We start from the raw sequence: 16,952 nt of genomic DNA on the forward strand, positions 1-16,952 counted from the left end.
ACCTCTCGGTTTAAACAATGACGCGGCTAATATATGGATTTTTCCAGCTTTCAATTTTATTTTCCTCCAAAAAAACACATTCTGTGACGTGCTCAGTTTTTTTTGGCGGCATGTAGCTTTCATTAGACCAATGAAATTGCCGAACGGGTTAAGGTCAAACAACTTTTTTGTTTACTGTTTAGATTAAATCGAGCGCTCTCAAACTTCCCATCATTCTGATTACGGTAGTCATTTTGTCACCCTCATCATGGCAAAGACACGGAGAAATGCATATGATGCAGCTTTCAAGTTGAAGGCGATTGATCTGGCTGTTGGAAAAGGAAATAGAGCTGCTGCACGGGAGCTTGGTCTTAATGAGTCGATGATAAGATGTTGGAAACAGAAGCGTGAGGAATTGACTCAGTGCAAAAAGACAACTAAAGCTTACTGCAAATGTTTTGTTACAAGCCATGTTTCGTTAAAGCCTATTAATTTTTGTTACAAGCCGTGTTTCGTTAAAGCCTGTGTAAAGTTCATTTGTTTCAATGTACCGGTAGGCACCTGCGGCTTATAGACGTGTGGCTTATTTATGTAAAAAAAAAAAATACAAATTCAGTGGATGCGGCTTATATTCAGGTGCGCTTAATAGTCCGGAAATTACGGTAGACTGGCACCCACCTTCCTGTTTTAAATCAGTTGATTGTTTCCTTTATAACACACACATACCACCCCTACCACAAACTATCTACACCCATCAAAGCCACTGCCCATATGAAGTCATTGCTGAGAAGGCTTTCTGGTCTTCACAGGAAGACATTATTGTGGGGCTTACAAAGAGAGATGCAGGGTTGAGTGAGGGTGTGTGTGAAGTGTCTCAGTGCCATGGTAGTTAAGAACACTATGTCAGCTTCCAGGCTTCATGCGTGGAGACTAGAGAGAAACCGTATGACCCGGTTGGGTAGTGGACAGGACACACACTTAGACTCCACCCCAGGTGAATAGGAGTGTGTGTGTCAGAAATCTCAACATTCCCTATGAGTGAGTCATTGTATGTGGCTGTGTCAAATATGTTATGTCACTTGTGCCGAATACAGGTGTAGACCTTACAGTGAAATGCTTACTTACAAGCCTTTAACCAACAACTGCTAAGAATTATAAGTGTTAGGTAATAAATAGATAAGTAAAAAATTTAAATAACAAATAATTAAAGAGCAGCAGTAAAATAACAGTAGCGAGGCTATATACGATGGTTGTGGGCACAGGTTAATTGAGTTAATATTTACATGTAGGTATAGTTATTAAAGTGACTATGCATAGATAATAAACAGGGTCAGTGTGTCCATGTGTGTGTTTTTGTGCGTGTGTCTGTGGGTCCGAGTGTGGTCATTTAACCAGTGTCTTCTGTCCTGATGATGTGCCCCCCCCCCCCCAGACTGTCTGCTGTGGCCACGTGTCTGGACCTGCTGAAGCGCTGCTCTTCACTCTACAGAGAACTCGCTTCCTACTCGCACATCTTTCAGCCAATCACAACCCTGCTCTCCAAACATCTTCCAATCAAAACGTATCCTGCAGCATTACAGGTGAGTGGAACTGTAGTGTCATCCAAAGACAACTTAGTTGGGCTGCCCTGGGTAAATGTTGCTGCAATAAAACATTTCTCAAAACATGTTCTCAAAAGTTGAAGACCATTACAAAGTCTTGTGGTTTACAAATCAGGGATTAGTTCAATTAGTCATTCAAGCACTGTATTAATTCGTTTTTTGTTGTTGCAAGAGGATAGTTGAGCATGTTCATTCCCTTCATCTGTCATTGAAACACTTACCAGGCTTATTAAATAGTAACCGTAAGGAGGTCAATGGCTTTACATGCCTTCCACTGGGCGGTGAACCTTGGAGTTTTTACATCTGATTACAAAAAAACTACCTGTAATCAGTTATGTTACCAGAAAAAATCTAAATACTTTTGATAACTTTTAAATTCGGAAAGGGTGTTTGCAAAAAAAAAACATTCTCAATGACATTGCATTGAAAATAAATAGGTGCAAATTTAAGTTTGTTCCAACTAAGCGAGTCTGACCACAAGTCAGAGACCACTATGCGTTTGATGGTCCAATCTGTTTCGCGGGTGGTTTGAGTAGAAAAAAAGAAATAATGAACAGTCATACACATCGATACAGAGCATCTCAAACATGCTCAGTGGTTGACATGTCTGGTGAGTATGCAGGCCTTGGAAGAACTGGGACATGTTCCAGGAATTGTCTACAGATCCTTGCCACATGGGGCCGTGCATGCTCATGCTGAAACGTGAGGGCATGGCGGTGTATGGCCCTCAGGATCTCGTCACGGTGTCTCTGTGCATTCAAATTGCCATAGTTAAACCAACAATGCAATTGTTGGTTTTTCATAGCTTATGCCTGCCCGTACCATAACCCCACCGCCACCATGGAGCACTCTGTTCACAACGTTTGCAACAGAAAACTGTTTGTCCACACAACGCCTTACACATTCTGCCATCTGCCTGGTACAGTTGAAACCAGGATTCATCCGTAAAGAGCACACTTCTCCAGCCTGCCAGTGGCCATCGAAGGTGAGCATTTGCCCACTGATGTCAAAACCCTGGTGAGGACGACGAGCATGCAGATGAGCTTCCCTGAGACAGTTTGTCCAGAATTTCTTTGGTTGTGCAAACCCACAGTTTCATCACCTGTCCGGGTGGCTGGTCTGATGATCCTGCAGGTGAAGAAGCTGAATGTGGAGGTCCTGGGTTGGCGTGCTTACACGTGGTCTGCAGTTGTGAGACCGGTTGGACGTACTGCCAAATTCTCTAAAGCAACTTTATTAAATAGTACCCGCAAAACACCAGTCTCAATGTTAACAGTGAAGAGGTGAATCCGGGATGTTGGCCTTCTTAACAGTTGCAAAGAAAAAGCCATATCTCGGACTGCCCAATAAAAAGAAAAGGTGGGCAAAAGAACAGACACCGAAAAAGGAAGATTTGAGGATTTCGGATCACAAAGAACATTCGTGACATGCAGAAAAAATGAAACAATGCTGGAGGAGTGCGTGACGCCATCTGTCAAGCATGGTGGAGGCAATGTGAATGTCTGGGGTAAAAGGGATCTTGAAGGGAAGGGAAGAAGCAGTCAGCTGGTGTTCTGTCTGTGCTGGCCACTCCATTATATAGTCACCGGATCTCAACCCTATTGAGCTGTTGTGGGAGCAGCTGGACCGTATGGTACGTAAGAAGTGCCCATCAAGCCAATCCAACTTGTGGGAGGTGCTTCAGGAAGCATGGGGTGAAATCTCTTCGGATTAGTTTAACAAATTGACAACTAGAATGCCAAAGGTCTGCAAGGCTGTAATTGTTGCAAATGGAGGATTCTTTGACGAAAGAAAAGTTTGAAAGACACCATTTTTTTATTAAAAATAATTATTTATAACCTTGTCAATGTCTTGACTATTTCCTATTCATTTTGCAAATCATTTCATATATGTTTTCATGGAAAACAAGGACATTTCTAAGTGACCCCCAAACTTTTGAATGTGTGTGTACACACCTACTCATTCCAGGGTTTTTCTTTATTTTTTACTCTTTTCTACGTTGTAGAATAATTAAATAACACATGAAATCATGTAGTAACTCAGTGTTCAAAAATAAAAAATATATTTTACATTCTTCAAAGTAGCCACCCTTTGCCTTGATGGCTTTGCACACTCTTGGCATTCTCTCAACCAGCTTCACCTGGAATGCGTTTCCAACAAGGAGTTCCCACTAGGTATGCACGATATATCAGTGAACATATTGGAATTGGCCGACATTAGCTAAAAATGCCAACATCGGTATCGGCCCGATGTCTAGTTTAATGGCGATGCTAAAAACCGATGTCAAAGCTACCGTGCGTACCTATGTAACGTAGGTTCATGACGTAATGACGCCACGTAAATATTTTGCGCTACACGTGCAACACAGCAGCCCACTGTCTGCTGTGTGGATCGAGCAGTCAACTTGTCGAGCAATCATTTGAAAGAGTAAGAAAATTTCAGCGAGACAACTCAAAGGCGTAATCCATTAAAGCCAAGATAATGGAGTTCATTGCCCTTGACAATCAATCGTTCTCTGTCGTGGGTGATCACCGGTACTGGTCAAGCACCGGTACACACTTCCAAGTGTGCTATTTTTCAGATGTTGCCCTACCGGAGATACCCAGTAATGCTATTAGCTTCACAACATGCATACTACGGAATGCCGTTTGGGTCTTTGCGTGTCAAGAAAGATACAGTAGCACTGTCAAAGCTGTACAAAAAAGTCTGCAAACACCGTCCACGAACGATGTGTTTACAGTACAGCGTTGGTAAAGCATCATTTGTTTGACCGCAACTTCTGGGGTAGCTAGCTTTAGCTTGATACCTAGCTAGCACCAACACAACCAGCCTGAAATCAATGACCAGTAGAAACTGCAGTAATTTTCATTATTCTTAGCAATGATTTAGGAATCCTTGTGAGTAAGTATTAGCTAGGTTGCCACTTGTTGTTTGCCTGTTGAAATTGAACTTCAGTTCATGAAAATAAATAGCTAGCCAGCTACTTAATCCTGTTGCCTAAAGCTAACGTTATAAGCAGCCAGCTAGCTTCATCTGGCTAGTGAGGTTCGACCGGTCCGGGTTGTGTGTTGTGAAGCTGGCCACAATAAGGATTACACACAATAATGGAATTGGCTGTTTGACTTCAAAATAAAAGTATGTCATTGACAGTGATGCAAATGAACACATAGTAGAATTGTTCTCACTTTTATTTTGAAGGTGAACCACAAATTCCACTATTTTGCCTAATCCTTATTGTGACTAGCTTCACAAAATGTGCATCTTTTGACACGCAAAAACCCAAACGGCGTTCCATAGAAATCCTGGTTGAGAATGAAACGAATGAACAAAGAAACAGCACCGCAAGTAAGTGAAATAAATAGGTTTTGATTATGTTTTACTGGTAGTGGGGACATACCAACAAAATAACTTTTTGGTGTGTGTAACCTTTTTATTTAACTAGGCGAGTCAGTTAAGAACAATTTCTTTTTTACAATGACGGCCCGGACGATGCTGGGCCAATTGTACACCGCCCTATGGGACTGCCAATCACGGCCGGATGTGATACAGCCTTGATTCGAACCAGGGACCAGTGACACCTCTTGCACTGAGATGCAGTGCCTTAGACCGCTGTGTGTGTGTGCTAGAGGTCGACCGATTAATCGGAAGGGCCGATTTAAAGTTTTCATAACAATCGGCGATCGGTATTTTTGGCCACCGAATTGCCTTTTTATATATTTATTTATTTATATATATATATATATATATATATATATATATATATATATATATATATATATATATATATATATATATATATATATATATATATATATATTTTTACACCTTTATTTAACTAGGCAAGTCAGATTAAGAACACATTCTTATTTTCAATGACGGCCTAGGAACGGGGGTTAACTGCCTTGTTCAGGGGGGATTCGTTTTTGCAACCTTCCGGTTACTAATCCAATCCAACGCACGAGGAGCCTGCATGGCAGGCTGACTACCTGTTACGCGAGGGCAGCAAGAAGCCAAGTTAAGTTGCTAGCTAGCATTAAACTTAGTTTTTTTTTATAAGATATCAATCTTAACATAATCACTAGTTAACTACACATGGTTGACGATATTACTAGTTTATCTAACGTGTCCTGCGTTGCATATAATCGATGCGGTGCCTGTTAATTTATCATTGAATCATAGCCTATTTCGCCAAACGGGTGTTGCTTTAACAAGCGCATTTGTGAAAAAAGCACTGTCGTTGCACCAATGTACCTAACCATAAACATCAATGCCTTTCTTTAAAATCAATAAACAAGTATATATTTTTAAACCTGCATATTTAGTTAATATTGCCTGCTAACATGAAATTGTTTCACATCTCTAGCGTTCATTGCACGCAGAGTCAGGGTATATGCAACTGTTTGGGCCGCATGGCTCGTTGCGAACTAATTTGCCAGAATTTTACGTAATTATGACATAACATTGACATAACATTGACATAACAACTCGTAAGCATTCATTCAGACAGCACTTTCGTGCGTTTTGCCAGCAGCTCTTCGCTGTGTTTCAAGCTGTTTATGACTTCAAACCGGTGGGTATAATTTGTGGAACGTTCCAACAGGAATCTATTCCAAAAACTTCGTAAATAACAAGGTTGCCAAAAAACAACGCATACAAAGTTGTATAGCGGCAGAATAAGATACCGGGTAGTGAGTGGTCTATTTCATTGCGTTTTTCACTCATCACGTTTATTCCGAAAAATGTCTGTCCTCACTCTGGTTGCCTATAGACAAACATTAAGAATAAGCTACGTGGTGAGTTGATGCCTATTCGGCAGCTAGTTAGCTAGGTTTGTATGCTTTGCTACTTTGTATGCGTTGTTGGTTGGCAACCTTTTACTTTACGTTTTTTGTAACTGATTCCTGTTGGAACCTTCCACAAATGATACCCACCCCTTCAAGCCTGTCAACTCCCAAGATTAGGCTGATGTAATCGATGTGAAATGGCTAGCTAGTTAGCGGGGTGCGCGCTAATAGCGTTTCAAACGTCACTCACTCTGAGACTTGGAGTAGTTGTTTCCCTTCCTCTGCATAGGTAATGCTGCTTCGAGGGTGGCTGTTGTCGATGTGTTCCTGGTTCAAGCCCAGGTAGGGGCGATGAGAGGGACGGAAGCTATACTGTTACTGGCAATACTAAAGTGCCTATAAGAACATCCAATAGTCAAAGGTATATGAAATACAAATCGTATAGAGAGAAATAGTCCTATAATTTCTATAATAACTACAACCTAAAACTTACCTGGGAATATTGAAGACTCATGTTAAAAGGAACCACCAGCTTTCATATGTTCCCATGTTCTGAGCAAGGAACTTAAACCTTAGCTTTTTTACATGGCACATATTGCACTTTTACTTTCTTCTACAACACTTTGTTTTGCATTATTTAAACCAAATTGAACATGTTTCATAATTTATTTGAGGCTAAATTGATTTTATTGATGTATTATATTAAGTTAAAATAAGTGTTCATTCAGTATTGTTGTAATTATCATTATTATAAATAAATAAACAAAGACAAAACAATCGGCCGATTAATCAGTATCGGCTTTTTTGGGTCCTCCAATAATCGGTATCGGCGTTGAAAAATCATAATCAGTCGACCTCTAGTGTGTGTGTGTGTGTGTGTGTGTGAACTATTTAACTGTACTAGAATGCTTAAAAGGCCGCTAAAAGATGTACTATCAGTTATCGGTATCGGTTTTTTTTTGGCAAGGAAAATATTGGATATCGGTATAGGACAAAAATGTAATATCGGTGCATAACTTATTCCCACATGCTGAGCACTTGTTGGCTGCTTTTCCTTCACCCTGCGGTCCAACTCATCCCAAACCATCACAATTGGGGTGTGGTCTGGTGATTGTGGAGGCCAGGTCATCTGATGCAGCACTCCATCACTCTCCTTGGTCAAATAGCCCTTACACAGCCTGGAGGTAGGTATGTTGGGTCGTTGTCCTGTTGAAAAACAAATGACAGTCCCACTAAGCGCTAACCAGATGGGTTGGTGTATTGCGGCAGAATGCTGTGGTAGCCATGCTGGTTAAGTGTGCCTTGAATTCTAAATAAATCACTGTGGCATCAGCAAAGCACCATCACACCACCACCTCCATGCTTCACGGTGGGAACCACCCATTCGGAGATCATCCCTTCACCTACTATGCATCTCACAAAGACACGGCAGTTGGAACCAAAAATAATTTGGACTCATCAGACCAAATGACAGATTTCCACCAGTCTAATGTCCGTTGCTTGTGTTTCTTGGCCCAAGCAAGTCTCTTCTTCTTATTGGTGTCCTTTACTAGTGGTTTCTTTGCAGCAATTCAACCATGAAGGCCTGATTCACGCAGTCTCCTCTGAACAGTTGATGTTGAGGTGTGTCTGTTACTTGAACTCTGAAGCATTTATTTTGGCTGCAATCTGAGGTGCAGTTAACTAATGAACTTATCTGCAGCAGATGCAACTGTGGGTCTTCCTTTCCTGTGGCGGTCCTCATGAGAGCCAGTTTTGTCATAGCGCTTGGTGTTTGCGACTGCATTTGAAGAAACTTTCAAAGTTCTTAATGTTCCTTATTGATTGACCTTCATGTCTTAATGTAATGGACTGTTGTTTCTCTTTTTTCTTATTTGAGCTGTTCTTGCCATAATATGGACTTGGTCTTTTACTACATAGGGCTATCTTCTGTATACCATCCATACCTTGTCACAACCCAACTGATTGGCTCAAACGTATTAAGAAGGAAAGAAATTCCACATATTCACTTTTAACAAGGCACTCCTGTTAATTGAGATGCATTCCAGGTGACTACCTCGTGAAGCTGGTTGAGAGAATGCCAAGTGTGCAAAACTGTCATCAAGGCAAAGGGTGGCTACTTTGAAGAATCTCAAATATAAAATATATTTTGATTTGTGTAAAACTTATGGTTACTACATGATTCCATATGTGTTATTTCATAGTTTTGATGTTTTCACTATTATTTTACAATGTAGAAAATAGTAAAAAATAAAGAAACCCTTGACTGGTACTGTGTGTATATATAAATCTAACCAATTTACAGTATGGTCCTCCAGGCCTCGTTGAAGACAGAATGCGGCCCCGGGGCAAAATTACCTCTGTTCTAATGCCTCTTAAGGGTAAAGTGATCAGATTACCTTACTGGGTTTGGGTAACCTAAAAGTTACGTTACTGATTAACAATTTTGGACTGTTAACTAGTAACTATAATTGGGAACATTTAGAAAGTAACCGTGGTCCGTGTCATGGTTAATTTTATAAGGAGAATTTTAGTTTGCGTTTACTTCCTGAATTGACTGACTTGAAATGGGAATTGACCCCCAAACTTGGACTACCCCTCACCTGATACTATAGTGAGTCCTTGTTTTTTTCCCATCTTGGAATGGGAATAGGGGTAAAGCAGTATATAAATTACCTTCACACAGGCTAGCAAGATGCTTATTACAATGGAGCATTGTCACAGTTCAGCTGCTCACCCTCACAGAAATACTCACTATTTCACCACTAGTTGCAATTGATGTAGGATTTGTTTACTTGCAAGTTGTCTTCCACATGGTGTTTTTGTATAGGAGTTTTTTTTACTACATATTGAAATGTAATTTCTAGGCCGGGTAACTAACTATAAAGCACGTTGTTACAGTTGGGTGTAAAAATGGCTTTATAATAAATGACATTTGATTTTAAATTTGCTTTGTGCTGTTTCACTGTGTATGGTAACTGTTTCAGCGTAATATTTTCCTAACATTTAACCTTTCATTTATCTGGTTCAGTATTGATGTTAATTGTATGCTTTAGCTTTTCTAATATTGAGCACTTTTCTTTTATCTTCTTGTCCCAGGACCTTCATGGGGAAATCCTTGCGGCCATATCCGGTTCACTGATGTCACGTCCTCTCCTGGTGTTTGAGAAGAAGAAACCCATTCCCCTCGAACTGTTCACACCAAAGATTGTAGAAGTGTGAGTGAGACCTCTAAATTCAGTTATTTGTGTGGAGAAAAAGAAAGCGATTGTATTCCCTTGTAATGTTATCTTCGATCCAAGATTGTAGTGTGAGACTCATCTTCAGTTATTTGCGTAGCATTACCCCCCCCTGAAGATTTAATTTTTTATATAACCTTTATTTAACTAGGCAAGTTAGTTAAGGAACAAATTCTTATTTATGATGGCCTACTGGGGAACAGTGGGTTTAACTGCCTTGTTCAGGGGCAAAATGACAGATTTTCACCTTGTCAGCTCGGGGATTCGATCTAGCAACCTTTCGGGTACTGGCCCAACGCTCTAACCACTAGGCTACCTGCCACCCCAGATTAAGATTAAGATAGAGAAGGATTGTAATTCCCTTGTAGTGTCACATGCACCCATTTGGCTTACATCATAGATTGTAGAAAGATTGTGTGAAACTAAATTCCTTTATGTATAACAAACGCCTATGAAAATTGGAGTACAAAAGAACTATGTTCCCCTGTAATGTCAGCTTCCATTTTGTAAACCTCTCAATTCCAGGCTGGACTATGGGAAAAAGCGAGGGAACACAAAGGAGGAGAGGGAGAAGGAAAGGTTGAACCACAAGTATAAGAAAGAGTTCAAGGGAGCTCTGAGAGAGATCCGTAAAGACACCCGCTTCCTGGCCCGAGAGAAACTCAACGAGGTCATGGGCAGGTCTGTATGACATTACATATACTTATCACTATAACTAACACATGCCAGAGTCTGGTCTAGTGGTAGCGCTGCCAACTCCTGACTACATACCCCTTGGTGATGGGTATTTGAGCCCTGTCTTGGCCACTTTCCATTCTGTGCCCTTCACCTTTCTACTACCCCCCCGCTTAACCTTTGTTCTTTTATAAAAAAAATACTCAGAAATATATGGACTTTTTTCATGTGCAGATGACCTGATATTTTTTTGCTTCCCTCTTTGTGTGTAGGGATGCGGAGAGGAAGAGGAAGGTGAAGGAGCTGTTTGGCAGTCTGGCCACCCAGGAGGGGGAGTGGAAGGCTCTGAAGAGAAGGAAGAACAGCAGACACTGACCTATTCAAAACGGCTTTGTATTGTCAGTTACAAACTTTGTAGTATTTTCTATTATACTTTTGTTTTCAACATTGCTAAATAAAATTGCTGAGAACAGCGTGCATGATTTGTATTAATTTGTGGATATCATCATCCTTTTCATGTTATGAATTACAATTTGTACAATGTCACACATTTTCTAAATGTACAATGTTTCTAATTTGCAAAACGTACAATATGTTATTTTACAGAACTTGTTACAAATTCCAATTTGTTAACGTTAGCTAGGCGTGGATGCTAAAGTTGTCTGTTCTTAGATTCAAACATGCAACCTTTGGGGAGCTAGATGTTTGCATTATACACCCACCCAACCACCCTACTTCAGTTTTTGCTTTATGTGTAACCATACCAAACGTAACATTTCAAAAATAATTTCAGTGTCCCGGATATATGTTTACTATGTTATGTCTAGTCTGAGACCTGTCGTGGAATTATTGTAATCAAAAGGAGACTTACATTTATTCAAAACGAGTCGCTCTGGATAACAGCGTCTGCTAAATGACGTAAATGTAAACTTTATTTAATTACCGCAGTAATGGGGCTTGTCAACGAGCCCCCCCGTAGGTAATTCATTGAGATCCCAACAAGCGGATTTGAGCCACATAATTTTATAGCAAAGTCCATCCTCCTGGATGTTCATGACAAACAGCAGATGTATGGAATGGGTCACAATGTTATGATTCGCATGAAAGATACTAATAATTCTCCGCAAATAGTATCGGCTGTAAAACTTCTCACTGTGTAGAGACCAGGTTCTGGCCCTGGAGCCATCTCCCCTTGGTACCCAGTACAGAAACATTAACTCATGCTATGGAATGCGGTCTTGTTAGGCTTATCACCCAAAGACCACCTACATCTTCTGTCAAATCTCCCAGAGGCCCACTTTCAGTCCAAACACATAGATTAGTGTTCTAAAAAAAAATAAACGATTATTTTGCATAAAACAAGCATTTGATGCAATAACAGTATTCTAAAAATCTTGTAATTCCTGTTCTGACAGATCAGCCTGGTTGACTTTGTAATCTTACCATGTACATAAAAAAAAGATGCTTTTCAAAGTAATAAACATTATCTTTGTATTTATGTTGCTTTCATTTCATGTGAGTGGAAAGGTTTTAGTGTTTCCCCACGTTTGACTGTGCCGTAACAATTAATAGTCAGGTTTTGGTTATTCTAATACAAAGTGGTTGGGAGCTCATACATCTCTGACAACCCCAGACATCATTTTAGACAAACTATTAAGAGATGAAAAATTATTACCAGAAACAAAACCCAGTTGTATGCATTCAGGTTAAGCTTTATTATGTAGTAGTGGGTATACATTTATGTAAACAGCTTCAGTTATCTTACATAAAATGGGTGAGTCACAAGGTTTAAATTAAAATAAAGGGAATGTTTTTGTTTGAGGAGTTAACCATGCATGTGAAGGGTGCTCCAACGTTCGAGAGAGGTTGACAGGGTCAGGCAGGATTTGGAGCGACCGATGACGAGGGCTGGTCGGGAGTGGAAGCTGTGATGGGTAGGATTTGGGGAGAAGGTAGGGTGCTGAGGGCCTGAGTGGGGAGTGTTGAAAGGGGTGGGTGGGGGATGTACGAGGGTTGGATGGGGGGAGATTGGGTAGGGGAGGGAGAAGTTGGCAGGGGCAATTAAGTCTGTGAGGGCTGACGGGTGGGAGAGCTGGTAGGGTGCTCAGGCAGACAGTCTGGCAGCTGTGTGGGTCTCCACACTGAGGTGGTCCTCTCTGTGACCGCTGCTACATGGAGAAGAAATAGGTTTCATATGGAGGATTGAATCAGTGTACATAGCCTGATAGTAAACAGCACAATTGAAAGTGACAATTATAAGGTGGGTACCTTTATTTGAAGTTCTCTCTCTCGAATGATATTTGGACACCTACAAATATAAATGTTTCAGTTATGCAGTATTGAAAGTGTGAACAGTGCTTTGGTATTGCAAGTAAATATTCAAATAATTATTTGATGTAAACACATTTTCCTTTAAGCCTTAGCATCACAACAAGCCATAAAGCCATCCAGTCAGTCACACAACTTTCACTGTACCTCATTCTCTACATCAAGCACCCCTTAGACTTTGAGGACACTACTGTTACCCATCCATCGGTGATCAACCCACCTTAAGCTTCTGGCTCTTTCCCTGCCGAGATCCCCAGTCTGCTCTCTTCTCCCTCCAGCAGCTTCCTGTAGACGGCTATCTCGGCATCCAGCTTCAGCTTGATGTGCAGCAGCTCCTGGTAGTCAGCCAGGTACTTGCCCATCTCCAGCTTGGTCTCGCAGAGTTGGTTTTCCAGCTGGGCAATGATGCCCTCCAGGCCTCCGACCTTATCCATGTGGGCCATCTCCATGTCCTCCAGCTGCTGCTCCAGGGCCATGTTGCGTGCCCTCAGCCCATCAATCTGGTTCTGGAGGTCTGTCACCTGGTTGTGGAAAGTGGTGATCTCTTCTTTAATCGACTTCATCTGCACTTCTTTCTTGCCGGCAACCTCTTTGAGGGTTTCGAACTTGCCCTTGTACCACTTCTCGGCTTCTTGTACATTTTTGGCCGCCACAGCCTCGATCTCGGCACGCATGTTGCGCAGATATGCGGCCAGGTCTGGGCGGTCACCGTCAATTTCCGCAGTCACCTTGGAGTCCTCGATCTGCTTCATGAGGTCGGCGACTTCCTCGTCGTGAAGCTTCTTGAGGAACTCAATCTCGGCCACCAGCTGTTCGACACGCTTTTCAAGCTCCGCCTTCTGCAGGGTGGCATTGTCTACGTCTTGACGGAACTCCCTCAGGATCATCTCTGCCTCCTCTGGAGATGGATAAACGGGGGAGATGAGTAGATGTTTATAAACATTACAACAACAATGTTATTATAGTATTGGGATCAGATTCACTTGGTGTATGTAGACAATACATTGGCTGATCATACACCCCTACGAGTACAAGAAATCTCAATCAACCAACGGTATGTCTAGAAACATTGTGTAGTCAAATTTGGCATTTTGATTATTCAAGGAACAAAATTATAACTAGAAATCCTGCGTTCTTCATGGAAATTTGGTTTATATCATCATACAATAATGTCAATATAGAAGACGATCGAGATCAGTAGATCTCCCCAGCCAGTGATCAGTGTGGGACTGGTACCATACCTTTCAGTGCCAGCTCCTCTTCCAGTTTCAGCCTCCACACCTCCACATCCTCCTCAATGTATCCCCTCTCGATATCAGCAGCTCCCTTCTCATTGGTCAAAGCTTCAATCAGCTCCCTCATCTCCTTGAACTTGAGTTCATACTCTTCTCCGATGCCGGTGGGGCCTCCTTTGAAGCGGCCCTGTAGGGCGGCGAGCTCTGCAGTCAGCTGGGCATTCCTCTGTTCAAGGGCCTGAACCTTCTCGATGTAGCCGGCGAACCTCACGTTCAGCTCCTGCATCTCCTCCTTCTCGTTGGCATGCTGCTGGTGTATCTCTGTGCCGATTTCCACGGCGGAGGACAAATTGCCGCCCTGGTACCCGGACCGTCCACGGTTGTTGTACGAGGAACCGCGACACCGGGAGGGAGAGGGGCTCTGGACCCGCATACTGCCTCGAGAGCCACTCACTTGCAGTGACTGGGATTTCTGGGAATAGGAAGCTCCTCTCATGTTTGCTTCTCAGTGTGTTACAAAGTGTGTTCTAGAATCAGATTTTGTTTCTTGAGTATAGTTCCAATTCCACCAAAAAGGATTTGAAGGCCTCTTGTGTTCTCTTTCTTTGCTGGCTGGCCCACCTTGCTACTGTACTGACAGTCTCTCAGATCGACCCGTGTCTTTTATAGGGCAACAAAGAATGTCTCGGACTCCCTTGAAACTCTCGCAGGGTTTTGACATGTTTTAAATGTGGATCATCACTCTCTTCCAAAGACCTGCAGCACAACAGTCTTCATTAGCTAGCTAGCATTGCATTGTTAGTAGCGGTGACGTGTGGAGTTTGTGCGGCCCACGCCTCCGTGTGAAATAGTGATATGAGGATGTATGCCCGCTATTTTTCACTCTTACTTAGGGCACCGCTAGGGACTCAGGAGGGTATGGAGGCCATCAAGCACATTGGGAAACACTGACGAAGTGACTGTTCTTTGGCAACAGATTTTCCTGTAAGACTTTCCAACACAGCTCTGTGTTGGTGAAGTAAACCTCTTGTATTAGCTAACATTAGCTATGTATTACATAGCTAGATGTGTGGTTTGTCTATGTGGGTGTATCTGTATCTGTGTGATTCCTCCAGCCCAAGTTGTCAGTCCCCTGTGAGGGCTCTACATTCATGTGAGAGACGCAGGTGTAGAAGCACATGTCTTCACCAAATGAGGAATTAATACATTGATATACCACATGTTTAGTAGTGAGTCATGATTAGCTTGCTGCTGGCATTAGTGTGATGTGGGTGTATCTGTATGCTGCCTCCATGCCTATAGCACCATACTCATTCCATTGTGAAGGCCTCAATCTTTTTTTATTTTATTTATTTCACCTTTATTTAACCAGGTAGGCAAGTTGAGAACAAGTTCTCATTTACAATTGCGACCTGGCCAAGATAAAGCAAAGCAGTTCGACAACATACAACAACACAGAGTTACACATGGAGTAAAACAACATACAATCAATGATGCAGTAGAAAAAAATAAGACTATATACAATGTGAGCAAATGATGTGAGATAAGGGAGGTAAAGGCAAAAATGCCATGGAGGCAAAGTAAATAAAGTATAGCAAGAAAAACACTGGAATGGTAGATTTGTAGTTTGAAGAAAGTTCAAAGTTAAAATATAAATAATATGGTGCAAAGGAGCAAAATAAATAAAATAAATAAATACAGTAGGGGAAGAAGTAGTAGTTTGGGCTAAATTATAGATGGGCTATGTGCAGTGATCTGTGAGCTGCTCTGACAGCTGGTGCTTAAAGCTAGTGAGGGAGATAAGTGTTTCCAGTTTCAGAGATTTTTGTAGTTCGTTCCAGTCATTGGCAGCAGAGAACTGGAAGGAGAGACGACCAAAGGAGGAGTTGGCTTTAGGGGTGACCAGAGAGATATACCTGCTGGAGCGCGTGCTACAGGTGGGTGCTGCTATGGTGACCAATGAGCGGAGATAAGGGGGGACTTTACCTAGCAGGGTCTTGTAGATGACCTGGAGCCAATGTGTTTGGCGACGATTATGAAGCGAAGGCCAGCCAACGAGAGCGTACAGGTCGCAGTGGTGGGTAGTATATGGGGCTTTGGTGACAAAACGGATGGCACTGTGATAGACTGCATCCAGCTTGTTGAGTAGGGTATTGGAGGCTATTTTGTAAATGACATCGCCGAAGTCGAGGATTGGTAGGATGGTCAGTTTTACGAGGGTATGTTTGGCAGCATGAGTGAAGGATGCTTTGTTGCGAAATAGGAAGCCAATTCTAGATTTCACTTTGGATTGGAGATGATTGATGTGAGTCTGGAAGGAGAGTTTACAGTCTAACCAGACACCTAGGTATTTGTAGTTGTCCACAAATTCTAAGTTAGAACCGTCCAGAGAAGTTATGCTGGACGGGCGGGCAGGTGCAGGCAGCGATCGTTTGAAGAGCATGCATTTAGTTTTACTTGTGTTTAGGAGCAGTTGGAGACCACGGAAGGAGAGTTGAATGGCATTGAAGCTCGTCTGGAGGGTTGTTAACACAGTGTCCAAAGAAGGGCCAGAAGTGTACAGAATGGTGTCGTCTGCGTAGAGGTGGATCAGAGATTCACCAGCAGCAAGATCGACATCATTTATGTATACAGAGAAAAGAGTTGGCCCAAGAATTGAACCCTGTGTTACCCCCATAGAGACTGCCAGAGGTCCAGACAGTAGGCCCTCCGATTTGACACACTGAACTCTGTCAGAGAAGTAGTTGGTGAACCAGGCGACGCAATCGTTTGAGAAACCAAGGCTACTGAGTCTGCTGATGAGGATGTGGTGATTAACAGAGTCAAAAGCTTTGGCCAGGTCAATGAATACGGCAGCACAGTATTGTTTCTTATCGATGTCGTTTAGGACCTTGAGCGTGGCTGAGGTACACCCATGACCAGCTCTGAAACCAGATTGCATAGCGGAGAGGGTGTGGTGGGATTCGAAATAGTCGGTAATCTGTTTGTTGACTTGGCTTTCGAAGACCTTAGAAAGGCAGGGTAGGATGGATATAGGTCTGTAGCAATTTGGGTCAAGAGTGTCACCTCCTTTGAAGAGGGGGATGACAGCAGCTGCTTTCCAATCTATGG

General features: G+C 42.2%; 2 protein-coding genes across 4 annotated transcripts in view; one reads left to right on the forward strand and one right to left on the reverse strand.

Annotated features, from left to right (window-relative positions):
- Window positions 1-11,770, forward strand: part of nop14 (NOP14 nucleolar protein homolog (yeast)) — a 29,674-nt gene extending 17,904 nt beyond the window's left edge. For both annotated transcript variants that reach the window (XM_029708516.1, XM_029708517.1), the window contains exons 16-19: window positions 1,412-1,559; window positions 9,464-9,582; window positions 10,129-10,284; window positions 10,551-11,770. In XM_029708516.1, the coding sequence (XP_029564376.1) occupies window positions 1,412-1,559; window positions 9,464-9,582; window positions 10,129-10,284; window positions 10,551-10,653 (526 nt within the window). In that variant the 3' untranslated portion in view covers window positions 10,654-11,770. The remainder of the gene's footprint in view (window positions 1-1,411; window positions 1,560-9,463; window positions 9,583-10,128; window positions 10,285-10,550) is intronic.
- Window positions 11,771-11,969: 199 nt separating this feature from the next.
- LOC115159104 (vimentin-like) lies at window positions 11,970-14,486 on the reverse strand. 2 transcript variants are annotated; one of them, XM_029708520.1, is made up of 4 exons: window positions 13,848-14,486; window positions 12,827-13,504; window positions 12,547-12,586; window positions 11,970-12,443 (listed from the first exon to the last, which is right to left on the reverse strand). In XM_029708520.1, exons 1-2 carry the CDS (start codon window positions 14,335-14,337, stop codon window positions 12,828-12,830), a joined length of 1,167 nt encoding a protein of 388 aa, XP_029564380.1. In that variant the 5' UTR covers window positions 14,338-14,486; the 3' UTR covers window positions 11,970-12,443; window positions 12,547-12,586; window position 12,827. The 2 variants fall into 2 exon arrangements, with proteins under 2 accessions (XP_029564380.1, XP_029564379.1); XM_029708519.1 differs by having other exon boundaries at window positions 11,970-12,446; window positions 13,848-14,485.
- Window positions 14,487-16,952: the final 2,466 nt, after the last annotated feature.

Source organism: Salmo trutta, chromosome 23 (assembly GCF_901001165.1).
Source record: "Salmo trutta chromosome 23, fSalTru1.1, whole genome shotgun sequence".
Taxonomy (NCBI): domain Eukaryota; kingdom Metazoa; phylum Chordata; class Actinopteri; order Salmoniformes; family Salmonidae; genus Salmo; species Salmo trutta.

Coding starts and splice junctions, on each gene's coding strand:
- LOC115159104 (XM_029708520.1), bottom strand. CDS start 14,337: ATGAGAGGAGCTTCCTATTCCCAGAAATCCCAGTCACTGCAAGTGAGT. Junction 13,505..13,847: donor AGAGGAGCTGGCACTGAAAG/GTATGGTACCAG, acceptor ATCCATCTCCAG/AGGAGGCAGAGATGATCCTG.